This window comes from Pezoporus wallicus, unplaced genomic scaffold (assembly GCF_028554395.1).
Source record: "Pezoporus wallicus isolate ANWC-B61680 ecotype Strahan unplaced genomic scaffold, APGP_CSIRO_Pwel_v1 contig_4788, whole genome shotgun sequence".
NCBI classification, from domain to species: domain Eukaryota; kingdom Metazoa; phylum Chordata; class Aves; order Psittaciformes; family Psittacidae; genus Pezoporus; species Pezoporus wallicus.
The window spans coordinates 3955395-3975125 of NW_026638769.1; the positions used below are offsets into that span (position 1 = coordinate 3955395).

At 42.6% G+C, this 19731-nt stretch overlaps 1 protein-coding gene across 1 annotated transcript; it reads left to right on the top strand.

The window, feature by feature from the left end:
• Window positions 1–253: 253 nt before the first annotated feature.
• HTR1B (5-hydroxytryptamine receptor 1B) lies at window positions 254–3414 on the top strand. Its single transcript, XM_057412504.1, has 2 exons — window positions 254–1450; window positions 2283–3414. Exon 1 carries the CDS (start codon window positions 254–256, stop codon window positions 1385–1387), a length of 1134 nt encoding a protein of 377 aa, XP_057268487.1. The 3' UTR covers window positions 1388–1450; window positions 2283–3414.
• The last annotated feature ends 16317 nt before the right edge of the window (window positions 3415–19731 follow it).

A 19731-nucleotide genomic window follows, 5' to 3' on the forward strand; every position in this document is an offset into this window, starting at 1 on the left:
AGGCGGCGGGGCAATGTGCTGGCGGGGCGAGCTGGCACGTCTGTCCCCCGATCTGGTCTGCTCCGTCGCCGGCGGGGAGTGATACTCCGCGGAGCCCCGCTCGGTGCTCCCGGAAGGGCGGGCGGGCGAGGGGTGGTGCCGGCGCGGGGATGCTGCAGCCCTCCCCCGGTGCCGACGGGGTCCTACAGGGGTAGCGGCCCCGTGTGCCGCGCCGAGCCCCGCCGTCTGCGGGGCGGGGGGCGGCAGCGGAGGGATGGAGCCGCCAGGTCCCTGCCGGGCGCAGCTGATCCCCGCCAACGATTCTTACCGAAACTGCAGCGCCGAGGAAGGGATCTACCAAGATTCCACCCCTCTCTCCTGGAAGATCGTGCTGGCCGTCGTCCTGGCTCTTGTCACCCTGGCCACAGTGCTCTCCAACGCCTTTGTCATCGCCACGGTCTACCAGACGAGGAAACTCCACACGCCGGCTAACTATCTCATCGCCTCGCTGGCTGTCACCGACCTTCTCGTCTCCATCCTCGTCATGCCCATCAGCACCATGTACACTGTGACCGGCAAGTGGACGCTGGGCCAGGTAGTCTGCGATATCTGGTTGTCCTCGGACATCACCTGTTGCACGGCGTCCATCCTGCACCTCTGTGTCATCGCCCTGGACCGCTACTGGGCGATCACCGACGCCGTCGAGTACTCCACAAAACGGACTCCCAAGCGGGCAGCGGGCATGATCGCTCTAGTGTGGGTTTTCTCCATCTGCATCTCCATGCCCCCTTTGTTTTGGAGGCAGGCGAAGGCTGAAGAAGTCTCTCACTGTGTGGTGAACACAGACCACGTCCTCTACACCGTGTACTCTACGGTGGGAGCCTTCTACTTCCCCACCCTGCTGCTGATAGCCCTCTACGGGAGGATCTACGTGGAAGCCAGGTCGCGGATTTTGAAGCAGACTCCAAAGAAAGCAGGTAAAAGACTAACGCGGGCTCAGTTAATCACAGATTCCCCGGGGTCGTCCTCCTCCGTCACGTCCATAAACTCCAAGACCCCCGAGGGATTCAGCGAAACGGGCTCTCCCGTGTACATGAACCAGGTGAAGGTGAAGGTCTCGGATGCCCTCCTGGAGAAAAAGAAGCTCACGGCCGCTAGAGAGCGGAAAGCTACAAAGACTTTAGGGATTATTTTAGGAGCCTTCATCGTCTGTTGGCTGCCCTTTTTCATCATCAGCCTGGTGTTGCCTATTTGCAAGGACGCTTGCTGGTTCCACATGGCCATCTTTGACTTTTTCACATGGCTCGGGTATCTCAACTCCCTCATCAACCCCGTCATCTATACTATGTCGAACGAAGACTTCAAACAAGCTTTCCACAAACTCATACGTTTCCGATGCACAGGCTGAACGTTTTGAATGCGATGTGTCCTCCGGGTCTGCCCCCACGCACGCCGGTGCCCGGCGCCACAGGTGGGTGCGCTCCGGGAGAGGACTGGGAGGGGTGTGGAGGTGATCGGGAATGGGGCGGGAAGGTTTCGGAAACGGGAAGAAGGGGGTACGACCCCACAAATAGCTGGTTTCAGCCCCTTTGCAAGTGGCGGCGAGCAGCGGCGATGCCGCACGCTCCTGACATTTCACAGCGTGTGCCGGGTTGTTCCCCCCCAGCTCGCAGGGAGTGACTCACGGCAATCTGCTTTTTATTCCACCTATTAAACCAGTCTGCCGCCATTTCGCATGATAATGTCCGTGTTTAGACCAGTTAGTGCTAAATTGCACTTGCTTTCCAACCCGGTTGCTGACTGGGGCAGGGCAACCCCCCGGTGCCGTCGTCGCCCCCGCCCAGTGCCGCCTCCGGTCCCACAGCCGTAGCTGGAGGCATCCCGACGCAGCCGCGATGCAACCCCCTCTGCAGGGAGTCGGGTGCAGTCCCGGTGCCAGCATAGGCTTGTTTTATTGTTTTGGAGTGGGTTTTTTTTTTTTTTTGAAAGGAAGGTAGGACAGGCCGCAGATTAAGGCTGCTGGTAAAGTTCAGCCTACTTTCTGTCCTCCTTACGGTTCCGACTGCTCCCGCTGAGAGCGGAGCCGGCCGGGAGCAGGCATCCTGAGAGGAAAGCTGCTTTTTAGCCACCATGAAAGACTCGACACCTTTGTGTTTCTCTTCACACACGGTAAAGCTGTGCCTTTTTGCGCGGCTGACAGAAGTGTCTGCCAGCTAATAGCTAAGCTCAGCTCCATGTTCTGCACACTTGCCTTTATTGTGATACTTTAATAATTCTGCCAATCTTTTGCTTTTTGTCTGCAGAATCAAGTTGCTATTGTAAAGACCCACTGCTTGAAACTTCCCCAAGCCCAGTTGCCAGACTCATGATGCTGCAAAAACGTCAATACATACTGCCACCAAACTGCTCAGCTCTGCATTTCAGTGTAATGACTCTGGCAGAGATGCTGTTCCAATAGTTACGCAGATCAGTTGCAAAAAAAAGAGGGCAGCCTCGTATCAAGGTCTATAATTCATCTGGACTGAAGAAAAAGTTTGAGAGTAAACTCCATTTATTTTGCAGGCTTAACTTCTTAATTTGTTCTCTGGCCGGTTGTAGGGGTGTGCACAAGAGCACAGTTGTCTCTGTCTGTGTTGGTAGCATAGTTGTACTTCTGCACACCTGTAATTTCTTTCTTTCAGTGGAAAGAGTTGCTCCCTTCACATATGAGGCCAAGAGGAGGGGAAAAAAAAAAGCAGCGTTTAAAATAGGAGTATCACAGTACATTCTGTAAATGACTCCTCCAGCTGAACATGTGTGAGAAGTGACAGTGTGCAAAAGTTATGTTTGTATTTCAACACAATAGCAAATGGTGTAGAAACCAGAGTTGTAGACCTATTCAACTGCACTGCATATCTATAGTCTGTCTTCATAGTTGCATTTACAAAGTAAATACTTCTTGCCTCTACTCCAGAAGAGCAGAAATCAGGAAGTCCAGTGACCTTTTCCATAAACCAGCTGGGAATAGAAGTAGCAGTTTGATGTTGTAACCATGTTTTCCATTTTGTGTCAGTTGCACACCCTTACTGCATGAACCACTGCGAAATTTAGAATTCCCTAAGTAATTACATTATTTAGTGTATTTTGTAAAGAAGTGAAGCAGTTTGTTCTCTCAGAAGAGCTGTGTCACCTGCAAAATAAATACCCATGAATCATGAGTAAACTGATGTTAGTGAAATTACTCTCCTCTCTACTTCCCTCCTATAGTTCTTTTTTTTTTTTCCTTTTTTTTTTTTCCCTCTGATTTGACCCTAAGACAGGTCTATGCATATTCAGCAGTCAAAGTTAAGAGTTTCAGGATATGGTCCACCTGCTGTGATAGAACTGCATTGATTGTTCCTTCTATGTGTAAATGAAAATGAGTATAAACAATAAAATGCTTTACTGTGTTCTCAAGAGTTGTGTGACTGAAAGGAGTGTTTGTTGGTTTACCTGTTTTTTCAGTATTGACTTTCTAGGTAATACTGATTTGATGAGTCACTCAAGGAAGCAATTGATGAAGGCTGAAATTGCAAGCTTCAATCAGTGGTCAAATTTTTAACAGACAGTTTTGCTTTCATCCTAACCAATACTGTTAGGTATGGTCTTACTAATTTCATATAATCCAATATTAAATTTTTAGTTTGTGTTTTTTTTATTTTTCTTCATTAAAAGCAAACAAAACTTATTTTAGCACTCGGTGGATGCTGTAATCAATGCTTTTTTAAAACTATGTATGTATTCCAGATGAGGGCTCTTATAAAGACTGGAAAAAACTTATAAATCGTATTTTATCTATCTGTTATTCTTCAGAGAGTCATTCAAGTAATAAAGATTTATTTGCCTAACTAAATAGTAAAGAAAAAACTTGACCCTCTGTGCCTCTAAAATTCCCATTAACTGTAACGAGTAAGATGTGGTCATGGGCAGGAAAGAAGTTTGCAAGATATTAATTACAATAGTGGGAAATACACATTTTCAGCAATTTGAAGAAATCCAGAGGACTTACTTCAAAATTGCATACCTCTAAAAAAGAGAACTACTCTACTATGCTTCTAGAAAGTGCCCTCTTAAATTCTTAAAACCAAATATGATTAGAGGAATTTTCTAAGCCACTCTTATTTGACTGTAGTGCTTATGTTGCTTTTAAATTTATTTATTTTTTCATCCATGGGGTGGAAAAAGCAAGGAAGGTAGCATCAAAGATAGCATCAAACAATGCTTAACTTGTCATTTTCCAGTCTTGTAGAGTGAATTTTGTTTACCTCAAATTCTCAGTGAAATCATTAGGCTTCTTGTGTGCCTGAAAAATTGAAAATGAGACTGTAATTTTCAGCATTTGAGGTCTGGCTTGAGTCTTCTGGCAGTTTTACAAAGTTCCATGCCTTGGCGAGTGTGAGGTTTAGGAGTTGGACTTTTCCAGTCCTCACACTGCTAGAGTATACCTTCATCTTCAGCAACTGGCAGCAAATACTCCCAGCTCCCTGTTAGAATTTTGCTGAGAAGCTAATTCATCGAGAAATTATCCTTCGAAGTTTATGCTGGGACTCCAAACTTCCTGCACAAGCAAACATTTCAGATAACTATGCTCACTGTTGGGAAGACAGTCAGTGTGAAAGCTGCGTTGAGTGACTTGGGGCCAGAGAAGAGGAAGCTAACTGGAGCCTTGCTGAGATACCTCCTAGTTAAAAGCCTTGTGCTACCTGAGCAGCATCATCTAGTTGAGAAAAACGTTCCTGGAGGGAGATAGAGTGAGGACACGCATCTGTTCACAGTGGGAGAGAAGAAATGTAGGGCAAACATCACTCAGTGCTGGAAAGCATAAATATTTAAAACACGTTCCAAGATTCACATAGTGTGTTTAGGACAGAGAGGGTGGCCCATGTGAGCTTCGCTTCTTTATGACTGGCAGAGTGAGTCCTGGTTGAACCTCGGGTTTAAAAGATGTTAGAGTACAGAGATGTGGCAGTGAAGTTTTGATTCTTGAGGTATTGCCCTCCTGCTTCTCAATTCCTTTGCTGTGCCTGGTCACTGTGCTCTACCTCTGGAAGGATGAAGCTTTTGGAATTTTCACTAGGAGAGGCTGTCCTCCTGTACTCCTGTGGAAGGGGCTCAGACGACCCTGTCTCTTGGCGTTAGTTTGTCATGGGAGGAACTTCTTCATGACTCTGCAGGTAAACCCCAAAGGTGCTTAAGCTCATGCTGTGTAGTTTCAGTCTTTAATTATAGAAGCAGCGTGCCTTCCTCTTACCTTATTGCACTGGGTTCAAACACTGTCAAATGCTGTTGCTGAGACAAATTTCTGGCACTGAGATTTGAAGTTGATCACACGTTTGCAAACCTCATGCTTCTCACGTTCCATGGTAAGAGATAATGCGCATGATAGTGTTGCTGACTGCACACACTGTGAGACATATGACACTTCAAGAGTAGCTGCAGTTGTGGGAGCAGCTGTTTGCAGCCTGGTAGCTGCACTATTTTTTCACTATTTCTCAGTTTTTCTTAAGAGTCATTTCTCACTATTCCAATTAATAAAACACGGGTGCAGAATATAGAAATTGAGAGAGGAAATCCTTTGCATACAGCCATGCAGCAACCTACAAAGTTCTACCTCTTCTGCAAGGTAAGAAAGCATGCTTGACTAATGGAGGCCAGGGTCCATGGGACAAAGGGGTTTTCAACTGATTCTTTGGACATTTATACCATATTCTCTGCTGCAGCATTTGAGGAAACTGACCTGGAATTCAACCTCCAGCAGGGCCATGTAGAGTAGGAATGACAGTTAATATTCCATTTGGAGCAGCCAGATTTCCACCCTCCTCTGCCCCTGCCTGCAAAAAGCCAATCTGCCTTCCATTAGGAGAGTACACCTGTGGCTTTCTGATCCACAGTTGCTGCTTTCTTGATCAGAAAGGACTGGGTATTGTCAGAAGTAAGCACTTTTAACTGAAAATCCAGGTCAGTCCAGAGCTGTTCTTTCAGGGAAAAAAAGGGAAAAAACCCTAAGTAGTAGTAATGTTGAAGAACAAGCATTTTGATCTGCAGCAGCAAATAAATCTGAGCAGTGTGGCTGAGAGCAATTTTATATGCACGTGGTGAAATCTCATTCAAATTGAAATGTAGCAGAGATTGAAGAACATGTTTCTCAAGAAAAGTGAGCCTGTAGGAAAGAAAGAGGGCAAGAAAGTAATCCAGAATCTCCAATCCTTGATCTGCATGTAAGGAAAGAACCCCAGGGTTACTCCTGGGTTTCAGCAAACAGTTTCAGAGAGAAGGACCATACCCAGAGAGACGTAAGAAAATTACAGGGATGCGTTTATTCAATAAAATGGATGCCAACTTCTTTTTGTGTGTTGGGAACCTTTTTGTCTTTAGGGGAACTGCACATATTTGAGACATATCCTTAAAAACCTGTCTACATCAGACAGAAAGATTTGTGGTTTGTATTAAGAAGTTTTTTACATATTCCAACAACTAGTACTTAGACAGAGTTTAAGTGAATTCTTCTACAGCAGTGAGTTTGGCTGATAATAGTAATGAGTATGAAAGATTTAAGCCCAGAATAATCACATAGAAAAGCAAGCAGAAAATGAAGCTTTTTAATCAATCACATATTAAGCTTGAAAGATGTAATATAACAGGCAACTCAATAGGTGAGGTGAAGAGGAGATCCACAGGATATCAAATTTACAATATGGAGATCAAAATCTCTTACTGAGTCATTTTCAGGAGGTGGAGAAGGAAAATCTTTGCTGTTCTTCTCAGAGAACAAACTCCTTGCACTCCTTGCAGTCATTCTTATAAAGGAACAAGACTTTTTTATTGTCTTTATAGAAACAATACTTTGAAGGCTACAAAACAGACAGAGTTCATGGGTGCAGAGCTTTCACTGGGTAATCACGTTCTGTCTTTTAGGCTGAATGTTCAGAGATGAAAAATAGGAAAGAAAGGAATAGGGGATGATTATGTAAAATAACCCATTTTCATAAGTTCTTTCCTTATATGGAACCAAGACAAAAACTAGAACAACAGGAAAAAACAAGATCTGGAAGATTTAGGCATCAGTGGATTTCAGGAACATGTTTAAGGTAGAACGAGACAAAAATAATAAATACATTTCCAGAATTCAGAGAAGTGGAAATTAGAAGTTTCCTTCCATCCAGATACCTCAGAGGTCCAACTATCCTAATATTAGTTTCATAATGCCATTTCTAAAAATCTTGATATTCCCAGATATGTTCAAATTGACATTTATTAATGCATTCGTACCCGATTTTATATTAAGGCATACACTTCCCAAGCTCATTTGCTTTTTTCCTGTAGATTTCAAATATCAATTACTTTCTGCTCTTTTCTTCCTGTGTGCTGAGTTCAAAACATGAATCTTGTTTGGACCCAGCCCTCTAAAATTCAGTCACTAAAAGGATAAGAAACATTGTTTTCAAAGGGAATATTCAAATTAGTACATGTGAGAGAATTAGTGCAAAAGCAAGCAAGGTCTCTATCTCCTATCTATAGGAGAAGGCTGTTGTTTCCTGAATTAATTTCCTAGAAAAATTTACTGTAGAGTTGAAGGACACAGATGTGACATAAGCCACACCATAAACCAGTGCTGACATACAAAGCAGCCAGGTGTTTGGGCAGCAGAAGGAAAGCATCAGTGCTAAGCCTGTACTGGGATGAGTCTGTTTGACCCACAAAGGACATATCAAATCTTTTCGTTTAGTTGAGTCTGGAAAAATTCAATGGATCTGTCAGGGAGTGAAGGGTGAGGAGATTCAGGACTACATAAGAGATGACTGAACTTGCATTCCCACGGGCTTCATGGGCTTTCTCTCCCCTGGGGCTGGGTGGCCCAGGGCAGCTCTGACACAGGATCCACATGACTGTGGATCTGGCTACTGGGAGGACTGTGCTAGGGGATCTGAGTCCAGTAGCCTGGTACAGGTGAGGCTGCACAGCTCCGTGCCCCAGCTTCAGTCAGTAGTGAGGCTGAGCATGTATTCCCAGGCACATGCATACATATGTGCAACATATATATACACATAGGCAGCCACACAGATCAACACAGGCAGACACTCAGTGCTCACACCAACCTAAGCAGTACCAATAGCCTCATAGTGCTCACCTCTCTGGCTAATTAGGATGGAGGTCCAATAGTGAAAAAACCCAAACATATATATGTACAAGGTGGATCCATCCAGCAGCTGGGCTCAGATACCACATTCCATCATCCACAGTTGTTTGCAGCCCCACTTCAGCTGCTAGTACAACCCATTGTTCACACACACATACATGCATATGCATATACACCCATTAAGGATGCTGTAATAGCTCACACACACACGCACACACAGATACACATGCTCAGCTCCCAGTGCACTGCGTCCACTCTCTGGCTACTCTGGCTTTACCTCTGTAAGTGATCACACATGCATGCATGCTGGTCTCTCCAGTTTTTGCACCACAGACATTCATCCCCTCCCACCCATGATCACATTGAAGTTACTGGCTCTTAGACCTTACTGGCTCCTCAGGGAGCAGCTAAACTTAAACCACGATAGACCTCAAGGTGTGTATGTGCACACAAAATAGAGACCCTACCCTGAAAAGAATTAGAAACAGAGTTTAATAAGACACAACAGGCTGCACTGATCAGGCACAGAGTATGGCCAAGCAGCCATATCAATCAGCCCTTGTTTACAGAGGGCCAGTTCTTTTATTCCTGTATCACTCCTTCATGTAATGCTTCCTACACTTGTTCCTCCCCAAATGACTTTGAGCTCTCCCTTTCTCCACCTTGGGTTCACCTCCCACTTTAAGTCTGTCCTGGTTTTGGCATGGTACTTCGTTGCTGACTGGGTTTAAACATGACAAAGTCTTGTGCTATGCTCTTCCCTTGCATCTCATTAAGTGTCTCATTCCCCTAGGTAGGAATCTCCCCGGTGGGAAAAGTGTTCCTGCTGACTAATTGTGGCAGGCTTCATGCCTGGACACAATGGGTGAGGCTCCCCGGGGACAACTCTGGGAAGGATCCAGGCGGGTTATGCCTTCTTCTTAATTTCTTAATTAAGTCTTAATTTCTTAATTAATTTCCACATCCTTAATTTCTGTCCCCCCAGAACTACCTGCCTTTGTGCTCTTCTGGGTCTGCAGAGTTAGGCCTTTGATGGCCATGTGGCCCCTCTGTGATGGGTCAGGGAGGACCTAAGAGGGGGTATAATTTAGCATCCCTGTCGTGGTTTAAACCCAGTCAGGTAACTCGTTTGCTCACTTCCCCCCCTTTTCTTGCCCTCCCCCTGCTCTCGGAGGGACGGAGAGGAGAATCGAAAAGAATGCAACTCCCACGGGTTGAGATAAGAACAGTTTAGTAACTAAGGTATAACACAGATCACTACTGCTACCACCAATGATAATAATGATAAAGGAAATAACAAGGGAAGAGAATACAACACCTCAGCACCAGCTGACCGATAACTCGCCCCCCAAGCCCGACCAAGCTCCGACCGATACCTCCTCCAACCCTGCAGTCTCCCAGCCCTTCCGGCTAACTCCCAGTTACATCCTGGGCATGACGTGCTGTGGTATGGAATACCTCTTTGGTCAGTTTGGGTCAGGTGTCCTGTCTCTGCTTCCTCCCGGCTTCCCCTCCTCCCTGGCAGAGCATGAGGCTCACAAAGTCCTTGGCCAAACCAAAACATCCTTGCTATCAGCTCTGTTCCTGAGCTGAAAGTCAAAACACTGCACTACACTAGCTACCAAGAAGGAGAAAAAATGACTGCTACTGCTGAACCCAGGACAATCCCCCACCTGCCATTGTTTCTGTGCTCCTTTGTAGGGGAACAGACGAGCTTTTTAACATGTAACCTGACATATTACCTCTTCTGGGAAAAAATGGGAAGGGTAATAGTTGGCAGTCAACATTCCAGATGTCAGAAGACTGAACGTCTAATATGGGTTGAATAAATTAGAATGCCAGAAACTGCCTAAAAAAATACAGCCAGAGCATAAAAAAAATCTGTTGTGAAGTCTTCATGTGGCGTGAATGTATGGACATCATAGGCAAAGTGTGATTATTTAGATGGCCACCAATCTTCAGCACCTCACAAAGAGCTACTCTCTGTTTTGGGACCTTAAAGAATAAAGGTCTTTATGGGGTCAGGGCTAGATCTTGCATAACCCAAGTTTAGATCATACATATCAGAGAGCTAGATCTGAAATGGCTTTGTTCAAGCTTTCTGCACTTTGATTAATTCCACGCTAATGGAAAAGATGATTGAAGGAGTCATCACGATAAGTTAATCAGTCTCTTTCATTTATATACTTGTGCTTTGGCTAAAATTTTAGCAGGAGCAGCTATTAGAATCTTACGAGATTACCAGTTAGGCACTGGACAAGTATTGCTGCCTGGGCAATGTAATTAATGTATTTATATATACTTCTGAGCAGTAAATACACTGTATGTAAATATGCATACAGTAAATGCCTTGTTTTCCAATAAGAATAAGAAGTGATCTCGAAAGTCTGTGATTCAGGGTCTCACAGGAACCTTGGGGAGAGGCACTGTCCTCCTCTTGGACAACAGCCAGGTCCCACAGATGTGTGTGAGACATAACGCCATTTGACATTTTCACTGGGGAGGCTGGAAAGTCAGTGAGGAAAAGCAAGAGGTGCTGAGAAGGGAAAAATAATGTAACATGGGAAAAATAATACCCCCTATGAATGCACAATCAAATAACAAAAATACCTCAGACACACTGGGGACACTGTTCTGTGAAAATAACTGCGTTCAAAAGAGCAGACAAAAAAATGCATATAGAAAACAAGGCAGAAGACAGCATTGTTTCACCTTGTAAATTCCTGTGTCCTTTATCCAGCATACTATGAGAAGGTCAAACTTGCCCCAGAAATTATATAGTAGAACTATAAAACATTCAGGAAAGCAGAGTATCATCGGGGTGTGTCTGAAACTTCTTTTGGATACAAGCAATCCTGCACTCCAGCTACCAAGATAGATGAGGTGGTCCTCTTTGTACCATGCAAGGACAAGTTAACAGCAAGGCAAGGAAAAGAAGGCACATCCAGACCACAACCATTATTATATGAAGCAACACATTTGTACATGCAGTTGTGCTTGGTCTGATTCCACTGTGCCTGAAAATCCCCAGGAAGCATTTCTGATGCTTTTCTTATCTAGTTGTGCAGAGGAATGCTGATTCCCCAGCCTGTCCTGCCCTGCTTCTGCATTAGGTAGACAGGAATTAAGACTTTTGGCTAGTCTGCAGTTTTCTGGCCATGATTCCTCTATTAGTTGTTAAGTTGCCGGTAAAAATGGACACTGAATGGTACAATAACAATTACATTCAAAGAAAGCATCACCTTAGGTCTTTCAGAGTGAGTATCCAACAAATGAGGTTTCTGAAGCTGCTAGAATGCTTTGAAAATCTAGGGCCCAGTTCCTGATGCTCCGTTTTATTAAGTGGGTCTCTACACATACAGAAGAACTGAATATTTGAAAAAAATAATCATCCTGCAATTTCCCAGATCTGGGCACTCCAGGGTTTTATAAAGAAAGAAGGCTTGCATATGCTTCTCTGTATTCTTCATCATCTATACACAATTAGAGGGCATTAGATTTCATTTATGAAGGATTTTATCTCTTCTGTCTTTAATTAAATCACAGACCTTCTCACTAGTTCATAAATTGGCACTGTTATAACTCAGCTTCCACAGAAAGCAGTTGGATGTCAACACCCTGTAGGATACTCTTGCCCAATTAGAATTTTAAACAGCAGTATTTATTTCAATTAAATAAGAGCTGGTAGTACTGGGAGTTTTACATTTTGCTATAGGAGCAGTGAATTTATTTCTGCCTGAATGACAGGTTTCAGTCACACTTCAGTTACACTACACAAACTATTCTGACAATTTCATCAGCAGATATAGTTGAATGCCTTTATTCAGGCTTAGGGTAAGATCCTAAAGGGATTCCACCAGGCTTTTTCCAAGCTGCATGGTTACCAGCTCAGTTACTAGAAGAAGGTTCTTCACATTCTTTCAACTTCCCTTACATGTGGGATTTTTGCCTGAATATTGTTTGTGGATTAAATCCTTGAATTGGCTAGAGGCAATATTTCTGCTTGAAGGAAAGAATTCAGACCCATCGTTAAAAAGAATGATGCAGTGCTTCCTATTGCATTTAATGAAGCAGTTGTTCTTCGGAAGAGGAGCAATGCTGGGGTTTGTATAGCTACAGATTAGTTTTCTAAGAAAAAAAAAGATTTTGAATGCTTTTAAAGTAATCCTAAGTGTTCTCTTCAGCTGTTTGAAAAGTTGAAGTTTCTGAATACAGCTTTTTCAAATGCAAGCTTTGTGCCCTTCCCTCTCAAAATGTCTTATGCATTTCTAAAAAAAAACCCAACCTTATAAAACTGAAAATTATGAGAAAGGAATATCAAAAAGGTGTGTCAATACTGGCAAAGAAAATTGTATCTTCTCTAAGAGACTGCCTCAATGTGGCAGTAGCTCTTTATCTGAGGGACCTGCATTTATCAGCATGAGGCTTCTAAGTCCCCAAAAAACCTTTCAGGGCTAAAAGACCCATTTAGCTTAAGACTTGACATTCTCTGATCCACTAGATTAGCAAAGAAGTACAGTTTTTCAGTACTGTTGCGGAGTTCATGTTGGCAAGTATTGATTTCTTTTTATATCTGAAATTACTGCAATTTTGCTTTCATGTAATGCATAGAAGGCTGCTGAAGACAGTGAAGGGGATATCACTCCCTTTAACTGAGGAGCATGGGGTCTGTCAGTGACCATTTGCAAATATTTTAGACCCCTGACTGCCAGAAAACAGCTATAAATCAGTCAGCTTTCTGGCCAAAAAGACGTGGACTTTCAGGAGTAGATATCAATCAGCTGTTCCTTGACTGTATTTTACACACCACGGAGGGGATGATGTGACTGCTTGGCCAGCCAGCTCACTTTGAGCAGGACTGCTGGAATTCAGGACGTGGTTCACAGAGCCAGGCAGCCCCACTCAAGGCTGGGAAGGTCCTATGAAATGCTGGTGAAGGCAGGACTGGGAATGGCTGCTCTTGTACCCTTACCATGGTAGTCCATCTTGGGTCAGCGGAGGTGTATGAGATGGCTCCCACTGCAGCTGAAGAAGAAGGATGACTACCTCCCATTTCCTGAGAGAGAGACACAGGTATTTTGGGAAGGACTTGGCTAGCAGCCCAGGAATAAGGAAGCTGGAGAAAAATGCTTTTTTCCTTCATTTAGTCAGCAGCTGGCAGAGGCAGGGCAGGGTGCCTGTCTGAAGGACAGCTGATGTTTAGCACCAACCATGTGTTTGACTGTCTGGACACTTATTTTGTGATGTTTGGTCAAAAGAAACAAAAAACAGGTAAATATATTTTTACTGCCTGACCTCTGTGAGCAGCTTAACGGGTTGTTTTCCCATCCTCACTGCGTATAAGATGTTCCATGAATTCTATTTTTCCTTGAAGAGCTGAATCCAGTGTGAGGCAATATCTCAACATAGCTGCTGAGACATTCTGCCCCAGGGAAAATAATTCCAGTTCTGCTCCCCATGCTTTACCACTTTACTTTTGAAAGGAGACCCAAGGCTTTGCAAGTCTCAGTGATTACCCAAGCAGCATTTCACGGTGCTTCTCCCCTCCACCAAGTCCACGTCACCCACCATAGCACCTGTCTCATGGGCACTGCCCATTGAATGCCCTGGGATCCTGCAGCAGTGTGCTGCCCAAGGAGGGCTATCAAGTGGATGCAGGAGCAGAAGAAATACTGAGTTGTTTTTGACCTGCTAAGTGTCCCTGAGAACTCTGTGCCTTACATCCCCTCTGTTAAGGAAGACAATGATACCAGTTTTCTTTCTTTGGGGAAATAAGCATTGTTTTAATTCTATACTTTTCAGAACATGTATCTGTCAGTACTAGGAAAGCCATTTCCAAGGGACTAGGAATTCATCAGAGTACTCACATGATTTGGCCCTTAGTGTTTCAGAAACAAAAATGATGATGGTTGTAGCCTCCCACCACATCCACAGTTGCAGATGTGCTATAGATGACAGACAGGATTTTTGATCTTTTTGGCTTTCAGATGATGTTACCGTTTCCTGACTTGTTGCATGCCAGACCTAAAAGTTCAGAACCCACACTGTTCTTTTCAATTCCTGTCACATCCTTCTTCTGTGTATCTGATTTCTCTGCTGTGAGCTGCCTTTTTCCATGTTTCAGGATACAGTGCAAAATGATGTTGAGAGCAGCTAGTGATTTACCTGCAATCTGACAGACAAATGGCAAAATTAAGGTGATATCAGAACTCAAACCTGTGCAGAAATCTGTATCTTTACTGCACAAAGTGATGGGAGGTTCAGGCTTGCTTCATTCCATGGCAGAGCAGTCCACTAGTCCTCTGCTTTGCAACTCCATTGCACTGTCACTGATCTTCAGCTGTGAGTACCATATGCTGTCTCAGGATTCCCGGCGTCTGTGCATACTCTTCTCTACCTTGCTATATGCTGCAAAGGTTCCTTAATTATGTTTTCTCTATTACCAGCTCTCAAATAATCCCTAAAGTGTCCCAGGATCCTGATTTTGAGGAGTGTCAAAGCTGGATAAAATACATTGCTGTTAAAGAGTTACCTTTAAAATCCTTGAAGTCTAGTTAAAATAAACAGAAGTATTTTTATACATATGTCAACATTAAACAGCAGAGTGGAAGAGGCTTTATAAAAATGCATGCATACTGAAGTGCAAGGAAATAGCTCCACACTTACTATTAAACTACCTTTAATACTCTTCCCTACCCTGTATATTTCAGCCAGGGAGCTCACAACCATCCTTGCTAAGGACGGGGATCCACTTGCCTTTTGTAAACCTCCAGAAGTGTCAGGTCCTGCTTTGTCTTTTTATTCCAGACATGAACCCGGACTTTGAAGTCAGGTCTAACTCTTCAGAGTGAGATAAATGTCTGTCATTCCCAGCAGTTGCTTCATCCCCAACTGAGCCAGGAGAGAGTTATGACGCCATTGTTACTTCCTTTCAAAACTGTTATCTGTTCCCTCTAGGTTTGGAAATGCTACTCGCCTTTGGGTGTTGAGATGGTGTAGTTCTTCTCTTGGTCTAGACAGTAAGTAAAGACAGTTCAGTGGGATTTCTGTGCTTGACTAAACTAGTAGTGAATCATGAATCCACTGAGAGTATTCCTATTCAATACAGTAGTCTAGAGAAGGAAGCCTTTTCATCCAGTGATCCTGGATACCTTAACCATCATACTATACGCAGCAATAGAAATCCAACTTGATATGGTAGAAGAAAATCCATGGAACCAAAAGGATGCAGCTGGATCAGCATTACTAAAATTGTTACCTATTTTATTCATTCAGAATAGGACTAATAGATCTAAAAATATATAGTACCTACAAAGTTTTCCTGTATTCATTGGTTAAATACGTGTTTCAGGATGGCTGTTAAACAGGCAGGCTGAATATGCTAATTGAGAGATACCGTGGTAATCTTCATCATGGAAGCTTTAGGAGGAGGAATGAGAGAGAGTAATTCCTTGTCCTCTGTATTGTATGGCATCACTCACAAGCAAAGGGCAGGAAAGTTTTCTTCCAGAGATGAGACATTCTGCTTTGAGATGAGTCAGAAAGGAGTTCTCAGCCTTTGTCCTGCGCTCTTCCGTGTCCAAGAGGATGTGAGTGTGGGGAAAGAAGGCATGTAGCAGATGCAAAAACCATATAGACAACATATATGTATATACAACAAAATCATTCCATCTTAACTCATTAATGGCAGTAAATTTCCAGCTAAAGCTAAGAGAAAGTGAGGTAGAGCATAGCTGCTGTTGAATTCGGCCAGGGAGAACGTGTATTGTTAAGTGTAATCATAATGATGCCATTGTCATTTTCTCTTTTGTGAATTTATTCCATGACTGAAAACCTATGTTTCTCAAGTAACTTTCATTTAATCTGTAATTTTGTCTAGCAATAAATCTGGCTAGTCATCTGACACATAGCAAAGCATTCCTTATCCCAGCTTGTTACATATCTTAGAGCTGTGGCGTTGGACATCTTGAAAAATTCCTAAGATATCCAGTACGTCCCCATAGATGTTCCGTGGCAGTTTATCACAAGATTAAGGAGAGGAAGGAATGTCTTTTTGGGATCAGTGATGGCTAGCGAAATTATCTGACCTGAAGTAAAAAGCAGTGAATACGACTGGTGGCCTCCTTAATGGCTTTTGACTGAAAACAGACATGACAGTAATCTGTAACTTTGGGGCAATGTTGCATTTGGAGTTAACTGTTCACCTGATTTCATCTTTGAGGAATACTGTAAAAGTCATCATGTTGCCTTTGATCTGCATATGTATTCTTTCTCTCCCACATCTTATTTACTAGGACTGCAGAATCTTTTGATGTGTCCAGTCCTCTTCTGTACATCATCAGAGATTAGCCCAGCTGGGAGCCAAATTTCAAGTAGAGATTTTAAGGGAACAGTAATATAAGGCCAAAGTCCTTCCATTGAAACACTGTTGATCTGGTGTGCCAGTTTTTTGCAGTCAGTAGTGACAAGAATGCTGTGCCACAATCATATTTAGATCTCCCTGACTATGCAACCTGCATGGCCGTATACCTGTTGTCAGCTGGGTGCACAGTGTGCATTCTTGAGAAGAGCCAAGCTCATAAATCAGGAGCCAAAGAAAGAAGCTAAAAGGGCTTTTGCTTCTCATTGATAGGAGAGCAGTGTTAGCTGAGTGTGAGGGTTGAAATTAAAAAAAAAGGAAGACTTCTTCTATCTTTTGGTAAAGATAAAAGAATAAATGACAGTTTAAAGAATCATTCTAGATGTTACCTGGAAATAATTACTTGGACAACAACATATTGCATCCAGACTGCAAACACACACCAAAACCAAAAGAGGAAGTATTTGATCAGCAAATAAAATGTCATGTTTGGAATAACTTGATAGCACTCAGATTCTGCTAGCTGCTACACCCTCCTCCCCACAAAAAAGTGGGATAGAAGATTTATGCACATAAAATATCTGAAGTGAAGAATTCTTCAATTTTAGAAGAGCATGAAATAGACAGGAAAGATTGACAACATTTGCCTGAGTGTACCTCTGCCCATGAATCAAACTCTGACTAGATGCAAGCAACAGATGGCTTACGCAATTTTATTTTTTATTTTTTTGCTTTCAATACTTATAGGTTGGGGTTTTTTCTTTTTTTTTTTTTTTAAATCTTTTTTGTTTTGTTTTATTTGGTTGTTTTGTGGGTTTTTCTTTTTGTTTGTTTTGGCTTTTGTCTTGTTTTGTTTTGTTTTCCCCCTGATCACTTTTTGATTGCATTTAGCCCTGGCTGGTCTATTTTTTTTAATCTTTACACAGTCCTTAAATTAAATCTTCCCTTTCCTCAACTTTATAAACTATGCCTATTAATAAAAAACCCTCTTTCAGTTGAGCTCTTGGTTTGGTTTTTTTTTCTCCCATCTAATATAAGTTTACTTACCTTTTGTCTAATGTTTGTATTCACCATTTGGCTTTGTAGTTATTAGCTAAACAGCTACTCTTATTGAGCCAATGGAAGGCTTGATTTGTATCACTGGAAAGACAGTGTGCTGGAAACTGGTAGCTGGTGGAGGGAAATGGAGTTCTGGTGATTGGCATGAGTTTATTCCCATGAAGAAAAATAATAAGAGAAGACTGAAAGTGTGGGACAATCTCATATTACTGGCCCTGGGAGAGGTCTGGGACAATATATCCCAAGGAGTTGAATATGATGGTTATTATGTCTCATACAATAGAAAATGTCAGTAAAGGTTTGATCCAGAGAAGACTTGCTGCTGTCAAGAGGTCACAATTCTAGCAGAAAGGCTGCTGCTTCTTACGCAGTATTCCAGATTTTAATCCCAAACTAAGCTTTAAATAGATGAATCCATAATAGTCCAATTGAGGTCAGTGGTGAAACTCTCACTGACTTTCACGGTAAAAATCAGGCTCCTCAGGTAATAATATGTCTGACTCCTCTTTGGGCAGCAACAAGAAAATATGTACCACAGCAGGAGATTTCAGGAATATGGTTGGTTGGTTTGGGTTTGTTTTATTTTGCCTTTTTTTTAATTGAATCAGCAAATTTATATACTGAAGCATTCACATAATTCATTAATAATCCTCATAACAGACTTTGGCTTGGCCAGTCTGATATCACATGCATTGCAGTTGAGGTGGAGATCATGATTCCACGCTTCTGCCTGCAGAAGAGATCAAGCAAACAAGATGGGTTTTGATGTTCAGTTGTTAGCAAGCTGTCTGCAGATGTTGATGGATAACTGAAATTGATATATTTAGGTGGGGTGTGGAAAGGGAAATCTGCCCTAAGGTCGTTTACATGAATGTGGCCTTTAAACATGAAAATACAGTAAATGAAAGGATAGATCAGTCGCAAAGCATTGAAAGCACTCTAAGCAGCTTATGTTTGTTGATATAGAATACAAGGAGAAGAATGGTATAGTCAAAACACGGAGCTAAGAAAACTAACTGGAACTGACAGGCTAGAAGCAATGCAAGATGGCATTTGTCAAAGCCAGAGAAAAGAATATTGAGGGAAGCAAGTAATGAGGTTGTGAGTGATGTGGTTCTAAGTTTCAGCTGTGAAGAAGTGTTAGTTAAAGAGAATTGCAAAATACACAATGATAAGGAGGTCAAATCTAAGGTGATTCCTGATCGTAGGAATCTTTGTGACGTTTCCCACAGTGGTAAAGCTAAAGGTAATTGGAAGAAACATAGCATTTTGCTTTGGACATGTTGCACTTAAGCTTAAAAGTCTTAAGTCAGAGCACTAAGAAGAAACATCAGTGCAACAGATTGTTATTTTAGTTCAACTTAAATGAGAGATGTCTATGGATGGGTAGTCAATCTGGTGGTAGCTGACCTAGAGAGGATAGATGATTCTCTATTTATCTATACGGCTTATTTAAAGGCAAACAGCATAGAAGGAGTAGTACTGCAAAGTTTCTGCTGAGTGCTGGGTCATGGAGAAGGTAAGTACCTTCAGACCTATGCTACAGGAGCAATTGTAGAGGAAGGAGGTTAACTGGGAGAAAATCAAGTTGCAGACACCAAGCAAGAATATTTTGCTGCTGATGAGAAGGCAGTAATAGGATGGGTTAAATATTAGTTTTGCCATTTGACCAAGAAAATTATTAAAGGCTGTCTTGAGAGGATTTCGAGGGCAGCACAAAAGGGTGTTGTAGGGAAGAGGAATCTCATCTAGATATTGTAGATGGCACTGGAAGATGGAGCACTAGTAATGAAAATATTGGAATAAAGAGTGAGTTTCCCTAAGATGAAAAAGATTAAAACATGGAGGCAGCAGCACTTTTCTTTTATCTGTCTTTGTTGCACATGTTCGTTTGGCAAAGGTTTATCTCCGTGAGCATGTATATCTCTTAAATGGTGATATTAATCCACTTAGTAGTAAGGCTACCAAAAATCTGTTTCATATAAGAAACTATATACCTTATATGTGCTGTCATCTGCATAAAGTAGCCCCAAAATTAAAAAATTACAAAGGCATTTTGCTGTTTTTTTTTGAAATAAATATTTAAGCTCTCAAGATCTGTTACATCATTTCACTAGTGACATCTTCAAGATGTGGCCTTAATGATGGGTAATGGACATAATGTTGTAGCACCGTGGTA